General features: G+C 43.9%; 1 protein-coding gene across 2 annotated transcripts in view; it reads right to left on the reverse strand.

Annotated features, from left to right (window-relative positions):
• SUSD6 (sushi domain containing 6) overlaps positions 1-19,443 on the reverse strand; it is an 80,702-nt gene continuing 61,259 nt past the window's right edge. For both annotated transcript variants that reach the window (XM_008926933.2, XM_018082688.1), the window contains 4 exons: positions 12,011-12,208; positions 8,884-9,022; positions 7,302-7,723; positions 1-5,505 (listed from right to left, as the gene is read on the reverse strand). In XM_008926933.2, coding sequence (XP_008925181.1) covers positions 5,480-5,505; positions 7,302-7,723; positions 8,884-9,022; positions 12,011-12,208 — 785 coding nt within the window. In that variant the 3' untranslated portion in view covers positions 1-5,479. The remainder of the gene's footprint in view (positions 5,506-7,301; positions 7,724-8,883; positions 9,023-12,010; positions 12,209-19,443) is intronic.

The following is a 19,443-nucleotide window of genomic DNA, read 5'->3' on the forward strand; positions in this document are numbered from 1 at the left end:
TTCACTTCAAAAGAATTTTTTTAATTTAGAAATGCAGTTATATACATAGAACAATTAAATTAAACTTTGTACAAATATTAAAATACTATCTTCACACCCACTGCAATGTACAGGATACCAGAAAATACATATAAAATAAAGCAAAATAAAATCAATTGAGTGACATCCTGCACAGCATCAATTATGGTTTGAAGTCCCACATATATATGGAGTACCATTCTGCAAATAATTCCATAGTGGTGCAATTCAGATAAAAAGAAAACACATACAGGAGAGAAGAAAGGATTAATGCACAAAGGCAATCAAGCTCCCCTTGCACTTGCATCAGCAACTACCAGCAGTCTACCCACCGCGTCACAGGACATCTGCTTCACAGACAACTTCACTTTGTTTTCTTTTGGAAGAAAGCAAATTTGAGAATCTGAACTAAAACATTTTCCAGCACAACTCAGTTGCCTCTGTTCTTGCTCACTTGAGGACAGAAGCAAAAGCACAGCTTATTGAAAGAATATGCAGAGCATCAGTAGAACACGTTCTGGTGGGTACATAGATCTGAACATCATCTGCAGAGGGTCGAGTTTGGAAGCAGTGCTGATCACAGGTCCCTGAAGTGTGGGAAGTGGCATGCTCTGTCCTGGTGTGGTAGGACTGGAAAAAGGCTTATTTCCTGTATAAAAATACATCTTAAAAATGAAGCCTGCTCTAGGAAACCTCTTTGCACTTTCATAGCATATCATAGAGAATAAATGTTTTCTAGTGAAGTCCTTCTGCAAACAAAGGTTTTCACAAAGAGCAAATTCAATCTGCCGTTCCCTGGTAAGGGCTGAAGGGTGAGGATGGGGTGAGGCAGGATGTGCAAAATGAATGGGATTTATTGCCTTTATATACAAAAAACCAAAGTGAAATTTATTTAAATAGTTATCTGGATAGAGTAATAAGGCAGGTTTTTTTTAAAACTGCTATCAGAACAGTAAAACCACGTTTGCAAATACGTTCTAAAAAGTTCAGCAAGGACATCTCAGTGTGTCCAAACAGTTTTCTTATGCAGCAAGCGTGCTGGTGTATGCTAAATCATCTAACAAAGCACAAGCTTCCTTAAAACCTGGTTGTGATTGCATTAGCTCATTAGCCTGCAGCATACCTCTGTTTTCAGTACAGCTCTTCCTTAGACTCCTTACATTCCTTTTTCTGTGCTGCAAATGACCTAACCATACCAGATTATTTCCAGTGGCAGAGCCTGTTGCTCTCTTAGCCCCACTCCTCAGTATTGACCCCAGTCACCCACCTCTGGGAGCACCTTAGGATGTTTCCTCCCAAAACATGTGGACCAGTTCTTCCTAACACACCTGAGTTCTCCACACACTGAAAGGCCAAATAAAGGCTGCAGATGCATTACACTATTCACCACGCTGGAGCTGAAAGGCCAAGGAGAAACCACCAGGGAGATGTCCAAGGGGTGAAAAGCAGCCTGCTTGCTGAGTAAGGATTCTGCTACACAGCAACTTCCCTGGTGGTTAAGGATAAAAATGCATTAAGCTCTTCTCCCTCTCAAACTCCTGAAGTTTTAACTCGGCAGCAACTCCACAGGCTCGCATGCTGCAGCACATCTCTCCTCCTGACTTCATTTTTACCTCTTCTGCAGTTAATGGTGGGGAGATGCAAGCTATTTAAAACAACAAACGCCCCACTCTCTCAACCAGTGCTGCTGACACCCTTCAAGGTGACAGGAGGCTCTGACAATTCTAGCTGTCTCATCCTTTCAGGTGAGCTTCATGATATAGATCCTGACAGGAGACTGTCCCACTTCCCCATGGATCTCTGCCAGCTTCACTTTCTGGCTCTCTCAGGCTGGTCCAGTTCTGCAACACTTGGGCTGTAAGCACTGCAGTAGGTTGCATTTATTTTTCCAAAAACTATGCAACTGAAAGGGAGCAAGAACATTTTTCTATTGCACGTAATATCCTGAATTTCTGAAATGCCCTTTTTTCCCCAACCTATCAGACTCCAAAACCAACAGAAACCTTTAAAATAAGTGCTATTTTTATTTTTCCAAATAAAATTAAATCGTTTCAATGTTCTTGAATATCACAGGATCCAGCATATATGACAGAGCATGAGATGATTATGTTGGGAGTGTTAAGTAAGTAAAAATGCCTCCCTTTGAAATGTTTTGTCAGATGTGGGTGGGGGAAGAAAGGGTGCAGAGACTGTGGCCCCATCAAGAAAAAAAAAGAAAAAATTTACTGTGTCACATCTTGCAAGGCTGAGCCCCTGTGCTCCCCATCCACCACACTGAGATCTAGGCCGCATCTACCTTTGGCAAAATACGAAGAGAACACATTCTTTGCTCAGAGATAATGAACACTCCTGATACAGAGAGGAGTTCACAGCTGAGGGATCTTTAAGTTTCAGCCCTTGCTCCCAAAAGTAAAGACAGGACTGTGCAATGTGGGTTTTCCTACATCTCTGCCCAAAACACTTCCCAATCCTTCAGCTTCTGCAGAATTAAACAAACATGAATAAGTAATGATCACTTGATAATCAGTAAAGCGAGGCCTTGCTCTCCTATGGCCTTGAAAAAACTGTCAGACATCTCTCTGATTCCTCCCCAGCTGTTTTACCTCATTTTATATGAAGCTGAGGATGTGGACAACAGCAAGGTTATGCCCCCAAACTGTTTTCCATGTTCTGGCTTGCACAGGTCCATGGGGCCTGTTCCCACAAGTGTTGCTGCAGGGGACAGAGCTCTTCTGCAGAAGCTGGAATCATCAGATGGTGTTAGCAGGCAGCACAGCAGAGACTGGCCTGGGAGCTGCTAGTTTACCCTCAGCAAGCCAACAGAAGCTGTCTGTTTATGCCTGATCACAAGAGCTACACTTGCATATTTCCCTCCACCTTCGCATTTCCCCCGCTCCTTAGAAAAGCCATTTCCAACAATTTTTATAAATGAAACAAAATTGAAACCCTCCCTCCTTGTGCAGCTTGCTTCCTTTTCTTCCCCACCCAAACTGAATTTTCTCTCCCAAGCTGGGAGCTGCTTCCTTTACAACAGCAGAGAGGAGGCAGGGCCACATAATATGTGTTTCCTGCTGACAGTGCAAATGCTCGTCCAGATCAAGGCCAGGCCTTGGGATCAGCTTCCACCTTCTCCCACCAACCTAGTGCTAACACTGGGTTAAAGCACTGCCTCTTGCAGGAAGGTAGCACATTTCCAACTTCTATACCTAGAATTGCTGAGGGTGAGTTTGAGCAGACAGGACCTTAAATGCATAAAGAAACTCCTGCACTGAGCTGGTTAGGCAGCAGGAAAGAAGTCACATAGTCTTTCCTCCACACTTCCTTACCACTATTCTCGCTCAATCCCTCCATCTGCCCTGATAAATCAATGAATGAGAATTTGCTCAAACTTAGACCATTTTCAACATAGGAGTAAAAAAACTAAATACAATCATTCCCATGCTTATTTTCTAAAATTCCAATAGCAGATGTGTAAACAACATTTGACCTCTACAGTGCTTGAAGTTGAGACACCACAGCCCACTGTAAAATGACATGGGATTTTCACCATCCAAACTGAACAAAAAATACCTAAACCACCCAAATGGGATTTATCAAATCCTTGTGTTAATGCAAGGTAACATGAGCAACAGGGAAAAAAGTTTAAAACACTGTATTTTTAAATTAACATCCCTCTGCAACAAGGCTAGGGAAAAAGGATTCTTCCATCCACAGGCACACACTGTCCCATGTGTCTGGGATATAAAAGCTATTTGGGAAGAACAGCAGATACCTAGTTGGATACTATGGCCAATCCCCATTTCCAGGAACTGGAGCTAAGCACAGTGACTTTATAGGTAAAGATGTTCTGTCACTTTTGTCAAGTGCTGTAATGGTTTGTTCTTGTAGCAACAACAATGAGGATGGTAAAGACTGTAAACCAAAATCAAAGCAGCAAAGACAGCATCCCTATTTACCTGTATATTACCACACGATGTGTAAGGCCATGACATTTTGCTCCTTCAACTCAAAAATTTAGGAGCTTCTCACAGGGCAAACACTTCCCTGGTTACTTCAAGACAATTATGACAAGGTACATGCATCTAAGAAGCCAACTCTTCTTGCTGAAACCAATCTCATGGTACAGTGTTCAGACCTCCCCAGTGAAGAACCTTACAACCACCACAATGCTTTTGTGATTAGACCACATACCCCAGACAAATGTGGCTTCATGCAGAAACAGTCTTGTTAACAGCAACCATTCCGACCTGCTGCAGATAACCAGGGGGGTGGGGAGGGGGTGGCAGAGGTATACATATTTTTGAATTTTCTTTTCCCTACTACTAGAACTTGAAAACAATCCTTAAAATTTAGGTTCAGGAATAAGCTATGGTGTCCTCTAGCCCTACTGTTAATGTAGCCAACCCTCCCTCACACCAACCGGCTGCCACTATATTTAGGAGAGACTTTACAAATGCTGCTTGCCCGTAGCCACAAGGAAGGAGCCCTTCCCTGGGCCCACTGGAGCCCTACAGGATAAAACAGCAGACCCTTGCTGTATGAAGCTAGGAAGACACACTAGCCTCTGAGATGGCAACTACCACCTCAAGTACCAAAGTACCTACTGTGGCTGCAAAGGGAATTTGGGATTGCACCGATGGCACTAGATATTTGCTACCTACAGGCATCTTTTTTCTCTTAACATTTTCAAAGACCTGAACCACTCCCAGTGTGCTACACCTGTAGAGAAGGAAGGAGAAGACAAAAGTAATTTTCAGAAATGGACTTCTGCAGAGATGGGGACAGAGGGTATTCCTACATGTTGGACTTCTTAGCCTTCAGCACTCTAGCAATTCTCAGTGAACTGTTATTGCACGGCTAAGTTGACACACAGCCCATCTCATCTGAGGCGCTTCTAGACATGACAACCTGCCCCTTAACTGGGATCCCTCCCAAGCCTCACTTCAGTCCCAGTGAGGCATTTTCTCCTCCCCTATCACAAAGAGGATGCTGGAAGAAGAGCCTATATAACATATATACGTATATTTAAACTGTGTCTGCACCCAGCGAGCAAGCGGGTTTAGCCCCTGCTCTCTGGGCAGCAGAAGGGCTAGAAAGGCTGATAAGCTGCAACAAGCCAGTGTGAGAAAGAGAAAGGCACAAGAAAAGAGCAGCTCTTCAGAGACTGCTGTCAAACATCTGGCTGGGGAAGAGGAGAGGAAAGCTCAAATGTACTTGTTCCTTGAGCCCCTGATGCTGATGGAATGGGGAAGCCAGCGCTGCACCAACTCCACTGGTGCATCCAGGAGGCAACCTGGCGACATCCTTTGGATCTTCAGCTGAGGGCATCTCTTCTTGGAGGTATCCAGGGTACAGCTCGCGAGGACAGGGAAGACCGCATGGAGTGCTTCTGTCCCAAAGGCAGGGGCAGGGGAGGAGGAAGAAATCCAAGATGGAGAAGGCTAGACAAACACAGCAGACCTCATGCTTCCTTTAACAATGGAATATCTGAATGGTAGAGAGAGAAAAAAAAAAAAAAGTCAAACTTTTGCAGTTTCAACACACACCAGAAAAACTACTGTTGAAAGCAAGAGAGGCTCCCACATCCATAACATGATAATGCAGTGGTCTCCCTGTCATCACAACACAGCAGAAGGGAACTATGGAGGACTCTGCTCCAAGCTGCCCCTGTGAATGAGATTATCACCAGCTCCAGCCTGGACAAACGCTAAGGACAGAGACTCCATCACCACACTGGGTGTCCATCTGGTCCTGCATTACCCTACTAGCACAAAATACTTTCTTAATACCAAATGTGAATCTGTCAAGTTACAGTTTGTAGCCATTGCCCTATGTTATATCATCTGCCTGAGAAGAGCTTAGCTCCACAGTCTTTCCAATTCTCCATTAAGTAATCGTAATTAATCGTTGGTTTGGCCCTCAGCTGCTTCTTCACCAGATGAAATGAACCCAGTTCCCTCAGTCACTCCCCACAAGCCCCTTGCTATCTTGGCAGGATTCCAACACAGCCTGCCCAGTTTCTTCACATATCTCTTGAACTGGGGGTTCCCACAACAAGATACAATATCCCCAGTAAAGCCTCATCATGTTGCTAAGGGGAGGTAATAACTTCCCTTAAGAATGACAGTTTCTCTCTTTCCCATGACCTTATCAATCTTACAGTCCTTAAAATGCCAAAGATATGTTTCTTACTGTGACAAGGATGGTTGGAAATAGAAGGATCGCACCTGCCCTTATCTAACTTGAGGAAATGCAAACTCTTCCAGTAGCTGCAGCTTCCTCAACTCTGAGCCACAAGCACAAGTTTTACAGTGGTCTGCTGGAAGAGGCAATCTGCTACTGCACAAAAAGCCTTAGAAGCAATACATGTTTCCAAGCAGAGATAAAAATGACATAGTGACACAGGAGGCATCCTTTAGTTTCTGCACTGCAGACATTTTCTGTTAAGCTTCACAGTTGGGATTTCTGCTGCTTATGCACTTGAAGTTTAATGCCCATCTTAAAATATGTTGTTATTTCTGCCCTTAAGCAGAAATACCCTTTAACTGGTTTTACTGCCAGGGTTCCAGATGGCATTACTATGGCTATAGGACTTGACACCATGGAAAAGGGAAGTTCTGCCCTGAGCTATCTACAAGCCAGTTACATTTCTTGCCTAAGACACAGCAGTGTCTGCAGAAGCTACACCTTCACATCAGCTCTGGCACTGCAAAGCCACTCCTTCGTGGCAGCATAGAAGTGAAGAAAGTAGGATGTACTGACTGTTTAACAGACTTGCCCCTCAGCCTGTACAATAAGTACAAGCACATCCCTTTTACATCTTCTTGCTTGCTAAGGCTGTAGCACTGTATGCACTCTCGCAGGAAGCTGCTTACTAAAACAGTCTAAAAATGAAACCTAAACATCACAAAGGGTTTGTATTCCAAGTATGTCCTCCCATTCCCACCAACTTGGTTTCCACACAGTTATTTTACTGCTTTTGCACTATGATGCTGGAGGCTGGATTTCTCTGCAAAACCTTTGCTAAAACAAGAGTGAGCAGTAGACAGTTTTTCTCAGACTACTCTGGTCTCCCAGTCTGAGAACATCGAATTCTTCAAAGAAAGATAATAAATACTGCTTATATGTCTAAGTTGTGAAATATACCATGGAGACTGGGACACTTCTTTTCAAAAGCTGCTCCAGTGGCAGATGCATATAGGGTCATTCCTAGGTACTCAACTGCAGAACCTACTCTTAAAAGTAAGCACTCTCATTTAGTGTTTCTTGCCCAAGTCACGTACCATCTGTGTATTCCTCAGAGGAAGTGAGTGATAAAAGGCTCTGTATGTCACTGCTTTCTGAATCTTGGACCTCTTTGTGTACAGGTCCACTGCTAGCCATGCCAGCTACCCAGGAAGAGGTAGCAGCCTGATGCACAAGAACAGTTTCAGAGCGCTGAGAGCTACTGGCTTCACAGAGTCCAGAACGTCCAGGGGCTTCATCTTCTCTTTCAAAGCTATTGCGAGCCCCTTGGTCCGGCTGCTGCATCTCTCCGGGTCCATTCTGTCCAGCTCCCTCCGAGAGCACGATTTGCACCCGGGAGTCCGAGGGTGGAATGCAGTTGCCTGTGCTGCCATACACTGCTTCTTCATAGGATGGCAAGGCCACTTGGACACCATCCACCATGATAGATACCTGATCTCCGGACACACCTTGGTCTCGCCTCAAAAAAAGAAACAAAGAGGGGGGAGGAGAAAAAATAAATCGAGTTGAGCATTTATATTATTATACATATGTTAACAAGAACTCCAGTAACCTCCCACAGCAGAACTCTAATTCTCACCATTGACTTATTGAGGGGAGAACAGACAAATATGAATGGTGGTTTAACAAGGTGAAGCAAGTATAGTCTTGCAGCCCTACTGTGAATTGACATTAAAAAAAAGCAGGGGCTGTAATTCACAGCACCCGATGGATTTAGCAGCAAGAGCTGAAAAGGTTACAATGCTTCCACCCTCACTTACCTTCATAGCTGAATTTGACAAAGATCATGAGTCAGAGCCTTGTGCTGTTGGCAAAGTGCTCTGACCACTGTTGATTCCAGCTTGGTACACTGCTTTATTCCACAATGCCCAGCACTGTCTGTTCTGCCGCCTCTGCTGCCGGCAAGATGATGTCTGGCAGGGTGGGGAAGACAGCTCTAGCACATCATGAATCACCAAACCTCATGAGGCAGAGGCCTGAGAGTACATTCTTCTTTTCCAGTGATTTGGACTTTTTCAGAAAAGGGCAGACTCCAGGGCCCCACCTCTAAACTTCCCCACTGCTGGAGTATCCACAGTGGCTTTGCTGACCTCAGCTGTCAGCAGTGTTATGGCTGCATGCCTCCCCTCATCCACAAACCCAGAAGGTTCTCCTCCCACAGCAGGGAAGGATGGCAGGCTTGCACGTGTATCTAATGAGCAGTACTGCCTGAATTCACATCCACAGGACCTCAAATAGACCGGGGGAGATGCAGATATATATACCCAGACACATACTTCAGTAGCTATCCAAGGCCAGAAGAGGCAGCAGACTGATCTATAGCCAGGCTAATAAGGATCATAACCTTTTCCATTCAGAGTCAAGGGAAATGCACAAGGAAGCCACCCCTTGGGTGGAATATAAGAATGGGTACTGCAGGTGAGTATTGCAGACCAGCATTTCAGACTACTGCTGGACCAGCAGTATGGGGCAGAGATGTCACTCAGGTAAATAAAATAGGAACAAAAAACCAAGAGGGTAAGTTGCTCGATAAAGAAGGCCTGACTCAAATACCTTAATGAGTTTCTGCTGCAAAGAAACAGGTGCCTCTGAGCCCCTCCAAACCCCAGCTACACTTACCTGCTATGATGGAACGACTTCAGCTTTGGCTGCAGCAAAACAAACAGCACAACTAACAGCAGAATCAGGGCGACAGAGCTTGCTGTGGAGGCTACTATGGATAGCGTGGGTACTCCAATTGTCGGAGGAGAGTCCTTTTCTACAAAACCAAGGGGAACACAAGGTAAAATGATCCACTCCCTTAAATAACTGCCACAGAGAAGGAAAAACATCCACACTGCCTGCTATCAGGAGTTACACCTGGGGGCACATGTGAGGAGCCCAAGTTTCCTATACAGTCAAGGCACACCAGCTATCTCAGTTCAGATCTCCAGCTGACACCTCTCTGTAGAGGGAACCTAAAAGAACACATGCACATGTTTTTCCCTTGGAAAAACAGGGCAAACAGAAAAGCAGTGCAAGCAGGCCATGGGAACTGACAGATGGTGCTAAGGGTCATGTTATATATAGATCTGGCTGAGCAAAAGCTAAAAAAATGTCCTGATGTCACCCCAAGGCAAATAATTGTCTAACACAATAAGCAGGATATTTTAGGCCAAACAATAGAAAAAGTTCCAAATAACAGTTTTTCTTGACTAATATAACAGCCTCACAAAGCAGAGTAGAAGTCACCTGGCTGGGTATAATTAAGACACAGTAAGTATTCAGTTTCTCTCTCACACAAACATATGCAAGAGAACAGAGAGGGAAGGCAGATGTTGCTTCAGAATGCTGAGCTTTCAGTGTTGGACCCATGTGCCCTGCTGACATTACTCCTTCCTACCCTTCTCCAGCTGTACTGTGTGGGAACTAATTTGGCTTTTAAAAGACCTGTACAGGAATAAACTGGGAGCAGAGTGAGAATGGCCTGGAGGTATTACTGAGCACTGCATGTCATGCCTAGAAGACTACACTAGTCCTTTCACCTCCCTAGAGGAAATAACTGTCTGTATGTGTTGCTTCTGTCCCTAATTTAGGTCTTTGGTAGAGATCTGAAACGCCTCACCTACTCATCAGCAAATTCTATTGTCCATTTCACATTCAGGACATTGCCATTTATGCAATTCCTCTTTTCTACATTCAACACATTCTTCAGGAGCACAGGTCTCAAACTGCAGAGGGAATTCAAGACCCATGCAAGTAGGGATGAGGGGAAGAGCAATAGGTAAACAGAAAGAAAAAAAAAAGCTGGAGAACCATTGTTTTTAAGCCTACAGCCTGAAATCTATGCCCAAAACAGGTGTTTAAGCTGGAAAGCCAGTGTGAAATTTTCTGCATCGTCCCTTGGGGTGAAACCTACTGGCTTTGTTGTTTGGAACTTATTTCTCTGAAATTTTTTAGAAGTAGCTTGACCAGGGGAAAAAACTAGTGACTGGCACATTTTTCCCTATAGCAAATAGGGCTGAGTAAGGATTTTAATTTTCAGCATTACTCAGGGTACTTTGAGTATGCCAACAAGAATGAGGGTAGGCAAATAGAGATGCTCCATTTTCAGCATTAGTACATGATGCTGTTAAATTGCTCACTACCCAGGGTACACTCCAGAGCATTCACTATCTCATATGCTGAAAAGATGCTCACTAACTCATACAAAAATCTGCCAAAAGGCTATGGGACTGACAGGCTCAGAGCTACACAAAAGATGTGATTACTGCTAGGGATTTCATTTATTCTATATGGAGCAGGTGGAATCTTACCCTTACCAATCATTTTAAGACCTACAGTCTTTCTCTCTAGTGTCTCCCACCTCCTTCTCCTTTTAGCTCTGCGAATGACACCCACTAGTTAAGACTCAGCTGTCTCTGACCCTGACCATTTGATTCAAAACTTATGTTGTGAAAGCAATGTTTTTTTCTCTGAGTCAGATGTTTGATGCATCATATTTTTGGTAAGGCCACTGGTCCTTCAAGATGCTAAAGAAATCTGAGGGATTTCTGCTCATCACAACACAATTCTTCAACTAGACCAAGTGCCATCATGCAGGAGTGCCCCCCAAGGAACACTACCTGCAATAGCACAGCTTTTTTCTCCAGCCTGGGTTCAGCAAGGGGAAGGAAGAATCACTGTGGAAAGGAAGTTTATATCAAATTTGAAAAGCCTCTTCAGGATCTAGTCGCTGCCAGGTAAACTCCCAGATCCCTTCCTTACACATCATAGCAAGGGGCTATTGGAGTGGCCGTGGCAGAAACACTGAGAAGGCAGTGTCTTTGGGACAGGACAGAATATTCCAGAGATCAGATATGCAGTGAGTTCCATAAAGAGCTTGAAGAAAGTACTTCTCTATTTCCTCCAATTAAGCTAACACATTTTGCTTTATGTATTATGAGATTAATTCCAGAGTGTACCTCTTGCTGACTCAGGATGATTGAAAAGTAAGGCTCTATGAACAACCAAATTTGTAGAGGGGAGGGAGTTCCCCCTTTACCCATTATGCCCACTTTTAAAACCAAAAGAGTCATAGGAAGACTAAGAGTTATGACGTTATAGAGTCATAGGAAGACTAAGACTAAGATGAACGTTATGAACGTTTTCCTGCAAACCTTTTTGCTTTCCTACTTTGATGGAGGCATTCCTGTTCAGCTTCGAGAGAAAGACAAAATAAAAGCTGTCCACTTTCATCTGGAGAGAAGCAGAAGTCATTTGCCAGCAATGTCCTTTCCTGCCAGTGCAGTGAAAAGCAGCACCATCGAGTTCTTTGCCACAAGAAGCCAACAGTTACTTAACCTGTTTGCACAGAAGATCAACTCTACATATGCACATACATGTGCCCATGTGGACAGACAGGTACACCACTGAGGGAGAGGTACCATCAAACCCACCAAGCAAAACCAGACAGCATGCAAAATGCTTCAATTAGGGCTTCCTCCCTTTCTGGGATGACAGCCATCAAAATAAAAGGCTCCACATAAGTAACAAGTTGCCTCCTTTATACTCTTTTCCATGGGTTGTTTCCTTGTATTATCTGCATCTGATAGGCTGCTACTAAAAAGACATTTTTAATAAAGAGCTGTGACTGTGAGCTGTGTTTATGAAATTGTTGGAGCAATACAAGACAGCCACATGGACTTCCTCAGTGTCACACTGACTAAGCATTTAGGGACAATCTGAAGTCAATGTAAGGGCAATTCTAGAGTCAGGGAGAACTCACCTGGGCTGAGCCTGCAGCTGACTTCCATAGCTGGGTTCCATTCTCCATTCTTGCAGGTCAAGTACTTATAATCTCCTTTCAGCATGTAGCCTTCGACACATAGATACTCTATGACACTGCCTGAAGTCAGAGGGTTGTTGCAGGGGCTAGGGTGGCATTTATAGCCTCCATTCTCAGGTTGTGGTGGCTGGGGACAATCTGTAAAAAAAGAAAGCATCATGAAGGACATCTCAGAGGAAGACACCTGTTACACAATATATATGACACGTAGGCAGACTTCTACCAATGAACACTCACTAAATTAAACTACTTAAACCAAGGAGAAAAACTATTACACAATGGCAGAGAACACTGCTCAGTTTCACCTCTGAAATGTCTTCTGTGATGGCTAAATACTTCTTGTCATCCCAGTAGTACAATATAGTTGGCAGGCACCAGTCTGGTGATATTTTTGAACAGTGACACAGAGATTCTATTTGAGAGGCCCAGAAAATCCTTGATGCTATCTTTTCCCCACAGCGCTTTCACTAGAGACTGGGGGGAACCTTACAACCAGGCTTTCCTACTAGCCTGACATGGAAAATGCATGAGACCTCCTACTGAAATGAATGCAGAATGCAAAAATCCCTCTATACTATGAGTATGGTGTTAAGGTACCCCACCACGAGGCACCCTGGAAGCCTGTAAAAGCATACTGATTTTGGCTATTTCATGGAGATATACCACCAACAATATGGGGAACAGAGCTTTTCTGCAGTAGGAAGAATTCACTGAAAGGGTGGTCAGGCATTGGAATGGGTTGCCCAGGAAAGAGTGGAGTCATCATAAGCCCTAGAAGTGTTCAAGAAATGACAGGGTATGGCATGTAGTGCTATGACTTAGTTCCATGGTGTTGTTCAGTCAAAGGTTGGACTCAATAATTTCAAGAGAATTTTTCCAATCTTAGTGATTCTACAGTTCTATTTGAAGACCAAATATTCCAGTCTACTTTTAAAAAGGAATTCATTATATTACAAAAACATTTCTAAACAAACCTCTGTTTACCTATGTGAACTCTGGAATGCTGAAGGCACTTCACATTCCTCCTTGCACCTCCACTGTCCTGACTAGTGGGTATAGACATAGCACATGCCAGAAATTTTCTTGTACAATTTTCAATAGTCATTCAAATAAAAAAAAAAACCAAATAAAAAATGAGGAAACTGCACCGAAAACAGAGTATTTGCATTGCTCAGAACTTCCTCTCTCCTGGCAGGTCACACTGACCCTGCAGAACAGTGCCAGCATCTCCCACTGATGACATGCATCTGCCTGGCTGAAAGATGGAGAATCCAGATTTTTCCCTTTAAATCCACATCAGCTTCTCAAACTTCATAAAAGAAAATACATCATAGATCCCTCTTGAGATATTTTGGAGCATGGAAAACCAGCCAACCATGTTCCATCACAGCATGTTGACTGAAGCCTGCCCTTAAATCCCAGAGCATGCGCTCCCATGTTCTGCCTCTAAAGGTCCCACTTACTGCAGGATAAACCATGAGAAACAGCTGGGCAAAGTTCAAGTAACTGGATTTTGGGAAAGACTTAAGCAAAACAAAACTTGAGATTCATTCACTTTGGAAAAATTTGCTACATTGCTGCAGTGCAAGTGACCCTGGAACCTAATCACATGTGAATGCAGCATAGATGGTGCCTTGTAAATGCCAATAAACCCCAAGATGAAGTGCTGAGCAAAGCCAAAAACCCTCTGGTGTGAGTTCTGCCAGTTTTATAACTGCAATTCAATTTACTTCTTGAGAAAAGGTTAACAGGGGTCTAAGCAGTAGATTTTCAAGAAGACTTTGTTCTTGAGGAGATTATTCTTAAATAAGCTTCAGAGAAGCCACTGCCCTGTGCCTCATGAGTATTAACTGTTACCTCTTCTGTGTTTTTTTATCTTTTCTTTCTGCCATAATTTTGTAACTAATTTTTAACCCTTCACCATAAGGCTAAAACTTGCTTACACTTTAAGCCTGTCCAACACTTAGGAGTAGTTGGGATCAGCCAAAGCAACAGATTAATGGCACATTTCACGTTCAGGTACAAATGCCCTGATTCATCTGCAGTCTAGCAAAGAGGTTTCTTGCTAAATTGCAAGGAGCCATTTGAGCACCAGAAATATTTTTAGCAGTTTAACATGTACCTCTCTAGGCAATGGTAGAGAGCTGTGGATAAAAGCCACTGTTGCCACAGCAGTTGCCAAAACTCAAGAGCAGAGAAGACAACTTCTCTACACCTTTTATACCACAGCAGGTACCTGGAATTGCTTGGGAGTCACGCACAGCATCTTTCTGCTAACTGATTGCAGTAAACAGCTCACTCCCGCTGTTCCCCCTTCTCCTGAGCTGCACCCACGTGTGAGCCTGGCCACTGCACCAGGAGCCCTTTTGCACATGGAAGCAGCTCAGTGTTTGGTTCCCCTTCTATCATAAAGTGCCACCTATACTGATGACGTTTCTGAGTTATGTACAAAAAAACAGCACCCAACAAGAAACAGGCACTCGTTTACATTGCAGTAGCACTCTCAAAAGCTTGGAAACACCACCACATTGGGCACTTGCAGAACCCTTACTTTGCCTCCTTACGAAAGGGCTTCAGGCGATGCACAGCTATGCAACTGCAAACTGGTTCCCTCCTCACCTCCACAGGCCACTTGGCACACAAAAGGAGAGAAGCAGCTGATAGGTCTCTTCAAGCAGTTGTCCTTGACTTGTTCTCTTAACAGGGAAGGGAATTAGTCACCTCCCCTTTCCCTACTCCCAACCTTCATTTGCCATCACAGCATCCAAGAGTGTCACAAGTATTTTAAAATGTGATGGAAGAACACCGTTTATGTGCTGGGGAAACAGATAAAAAAGGTCTGGATCAGGTAGCCAGAACATCAACACTTTCCATTCTCAACATGATTGAACTGATCCTGAACTGTCCTTTGCAAGGCAGCCTCAGGGGAACAAAGCACCTCGGAGGATGTAGCTTTGGGAAGGTCTACTAGTCAGTGCTGATGGAATTAAAAATTGCTGAAGCTGACCCAGGCAAGGCTTGGGTGGGTACAATAATGGACTGGTGGTGCCTGAAAAACTGAGAAAGTCAAACACCTCTACTCCCCGCTGGACCTGGCATCTCTGACAGAACACAGCACCTTTGCAAATCAGGGTCCAGTACAGCAACACAGGCACCCAGAATGCTTGGGACAGACAACGCAGATTTCCACTACAGTGACCTGTTCCTCTGGTACCTAAGTACTCTCAGCTTTCACATGCTCCATTGCTTCAATTGCCTCTGTATGTGCACTCTAAACTGGAACTAACAGAAGAAAAGGTACGAGTCTGATTCTGCACAATCCTTTATATCACCAGCAGCAAAGCTTATGCCCAAAGTTTGCAGCACTGGTATATCCACAGCTATATAGAACCAGGCAGAGCATCCCATTTACTGCTTTCCACAGAATAAACTACTGACACACGAGGGGTGAAAAAAGCTGGGTGCCAACTGCTGCCAGAAGCATGTCCAGAGCAGCCCACTCCTGGCTAAGTTTGCAGCCAGAAGGTGCGGATGGATGGGAATAGCTGCCTGTGCGAACTGTTTATTAGCACTCCAGAGCATGGCTGTGCCATACTGGTTCAGTACTGCGTTTGGGACCAGACTGACCCAGCTCTCCTTCCAGCTCATGCTTCCCAGTGGGCTGCTCACATTCAACCCTCAGCAGTATTTGCATGCTGCTACGTGGTCCAGCTCCAGGCGGCACTGCTGTTTGGATATTACTGTGGCACACTGACACTTTTTGAGACACATGAACTAAACCCTGGAGGATGGTTTTTCTTTATTTCAGCCCCAGTTAAAGCCTGACAGATTTCACAGGACACAGCAAAACTGTGACATCCTCCCTCCCTCCTGTCCCCATCCCCTCCCTCCCCTCCCCTTCGCCCTGGGATTTACCCCTCCCAAGTTTCAAGGGGGTGTGACACACAGTGGGTACACACAGTGGATACACTAACCTTCCCACAAGGTTACAAAAAGTCCTTTAAATTTGTGGGACACTAAGTACATATATTGTAACAATCATCTCCAATAGCATCAGTCTAGACTCACAGTCAAATATGCACTGGTATATTTGAAATAGAAAGAAACATGCAGGAATTTCATCAACTCCCACCCTGAAACACATGTTTTTGGAAGTATCCCAGGGCTTGTGAGACATCTGAAAACAAATGTTCATGCCAGGCAGGGAAGAATAAGAGAGCCAAGTTAGAGAAGTTACTAACTTCCTAGTGGGTTACTGACATTCTAGGTTTGCAAAGCTGTTGCCAGCATCTTGATTATCAAGCTTTGAGGATGCACAGAAGGGGGTTTTAAACATTCTTGCACTGTGTGCAAAGGGGACAAAACTCTACTCCAGAAGTCCCTATTTCTAAGTGGTACTGAAGCTTATGACACATCCAGACAGAGCTGGTGCTCTGCCAGCATAAACTGCTGGAAAACAGGGAGGAGATAACAACTGGATAGAGGTCGAAACACTATGAACATCACTGAACTCTGTTCTGAGGTAAAGAAACAGTCATTTTCAGATCGACAGGCACAAATTAAGTTATGCAATGGAGTTTCTGCAAATGCCATTCCAAACCATGAGGTATTTACCATATAGATGACTTTTTAATATGCAAATGAAAAAATACTAAGTCAGTATGCACCTCCACCCAATTTCCCACCAAATCACCTTCAATCACTTCAAGGAGTGTTAACTGCTCTTATGTTCTTTGAATAGCTGTTACCAACTTGACAAGAATCACAACACTAAGGAACTTCTTTTTTATTGCAGTGACAGCATCATCCATCACACTGTACCTTCACCAGCTCCCTTTTCCATGACTCTGCTAATACCAGTAAGCTCCACTTGCTTCCTTGTCCACCATATTCACAGACAGGTGTGAGGTGTTGGAACCTAGCTTGTTTTAGATACAGTAAGAAATGTTGTTGGCTAAAATGATCAACCTAATCACCATAGGATGAAGCGCACCTTTCATGTCTGGGCTGAGGTGAAACTGAGCCTAGGTCCTGACTGCTGACCTGATGCAGAATTACAAAGCATTTCTAACATAATGTAATAAAGACACAAATCCATGCCAGGGTCATATATAATGCCACAGATGGAAGCACATGGTATGCTGTGTGCTGACACGAAAGTAAGGAGTTTAGATACTCAGAACATGAACCCCAGGAGCACAGCCGAACCTCCATCACTAAGAGTGAAATTCACAGATAAGCAGACAATTTCCAAAGCTCAAGCAGGATTAGCCTGTTGTGGTAAGGATCAAGCACAATACACTCCACTTATACGTACAATGAAAGATTAAAACATACTTTAATCTGACTGGATAATTGCTACGGAATTATAAAAGTTCCCCAGTACTAACCTTCTTTGCCCAGACACAACACCAAACAGGAGACTAAGACCTCTCTACAATCTTTGCTTGCCACTGTCTTTCTTTTTTCAACTAGTAAGATTTATGGACCCTGTCAGGGCTCTTACACCCCTGTTTTCTGCACCAAGCAACTGAACTGTACTTTGGTCACTCACCTGTTTTGTTGGGCAGCAAAATCCTCCTTAACAAAACGCATTCTTAAAAGAGAAAAACAACAAAACCCCACAAACAAACAACCAACAACAAAACCCACAACAGGACAACTTCTAATCATAATCACTAGAGTGCCAAACTATAGGTTTGTAACTGAGGGAGAACAAATCATGGCATTGCTCACCTTACGTGGGCAGACATGTGGGTATAGCATTGCTTAACGAAGGGATGTTTTGCACTGAACATTTCTTCTTCTCCACAGCAGGGCACAAAGGTCACTAAAGCTAGGACAGGAACAATTCTGACAAATTATAGTTACTCTTTATATGAGTCAGGCTCAAATCCCAGCAATTCCAAGAGGAAGTTGGACTGAGCCTCAGGTAAATTCCTCACTGACTACACAAGTGCTCTAGCAGGTTTAACCATCCTCAGAGCAGTGTCAGAGGATCCTTACATGTCAGCACTGAAGCATTTTGGAAACCATTTGGGTTTACAACTGCTCTGCTGGATGCCCTGAACACGTGCCCCCCTATTTGGATGTTAAACTCTCCAGCCTTTAGACATACCACAACTTTTGTGGGATAAGACTGGAAATGGAAGATCCTAAGCTAAGTACTTCTCTTTCTTCATTCACAAGATTTAATCCATTTAACAGATACTATCAAGACTCACAGAGGAAAAACACCCTATAAACAAAACCCACCCTCCTGATCAAGCTGAACATGTCCCCGCCTAGTCTGGTTCAACTTGACATGATTGTCTCATGCCAGCATGACCTACCTGGTGAGTGAACACCTTTGTGAAGCAGAACACATAAGCACCCAGTTAAATTGTTCCAGTGCTAGAGGCCATACCATTTCTTTCATGCTGTTTCCTCTGAAGCCTCATCATAACTTTTTTGTACTACCTTGACTGCCCTACAGTAGGATTTCTATAGAGGAGCTTATAAAAAGTTGGCTTGCCTCAAAGTATATCTTTTTGTCTCTTCTCATATCTCCTTTCACATACAAAAGTTTCCTCCTGGTCACAGTCATTGCCATTGCCTATTCACTCTCTTCCAAGTTGTGCTTCAGCACATTCCACAATGGCAAGGAGCACTTCTCTGTCCAAGTCAGTTCTCCAAAACATTGCCACCATTATTCTCTCCAACAGGACTTGCCACTAGTCTTAGAAATAGCACATCCAGAAAAAGCATCCAAAATAAACAGAAAATATCCCCATCTTCCAGTTACCTGTCCCTGCTATGGATACTTTAATTTTCAACTTGGAAAACTCGTGTGTGCATCGCTTCAGTACAGCAGAGGGAACTGCAAAAGCTACTACTACATTACTTCTGGCAAGGACCTTCCAAACAGCCCCAAACTCTCTAGGACACCCTTGAGAGTAATCCTTCCTCTCTACTCCCACCTTCAATCTAGGTCCTGTCACAGCTAAATGGGTGGTCTGAAACACCAGCTGCATCTGAAGCCATACAATGCTTTTTCACAATAAAACCCTGACAGCCTGATGCAGTCAGCAGGCTAGAAGTGCAAGTCAAAGCAATCAAGAATGCCCACTTCAGCTTCTATAGGGTCTGGCAATTCTAGCAGAGTGCTGCCCATGGATCCCACTCAGGGCTGATACCGAACATTAGTTTCGCTTAGGAAGCAATTGAATGAATTTGCTAACAAGAGCTCTGGCCCTCTGTGCTAATAGGAGAAGAAACATTCTTTTCTCTCCTTGCAGAGTTTCAGTTCTTGACAGCAGGACAAGACCTCTTCACCCAACCTCTCCACTAATCTCCTGGTTATTTAGTAAGCCAACAAGGAAAGAATTTACCCC

The sequence above is a fragment of the Manacus vitellinus genome, unplaced genomic scaffold (assembly GCF_001715985.3).
Source record: "Manacus vitellinus isolate BGI_N305 unplaced genomic scaffold, ASM171598v3 scaffold_6_pilon, whole genome shotgun sequence".
Classification (NCBI taxonomy): Eukaryota; Metazoa; Chordata; class Aves; order Passeriformes; family Pipridae; genus Manacus; species Manacus vitellinus.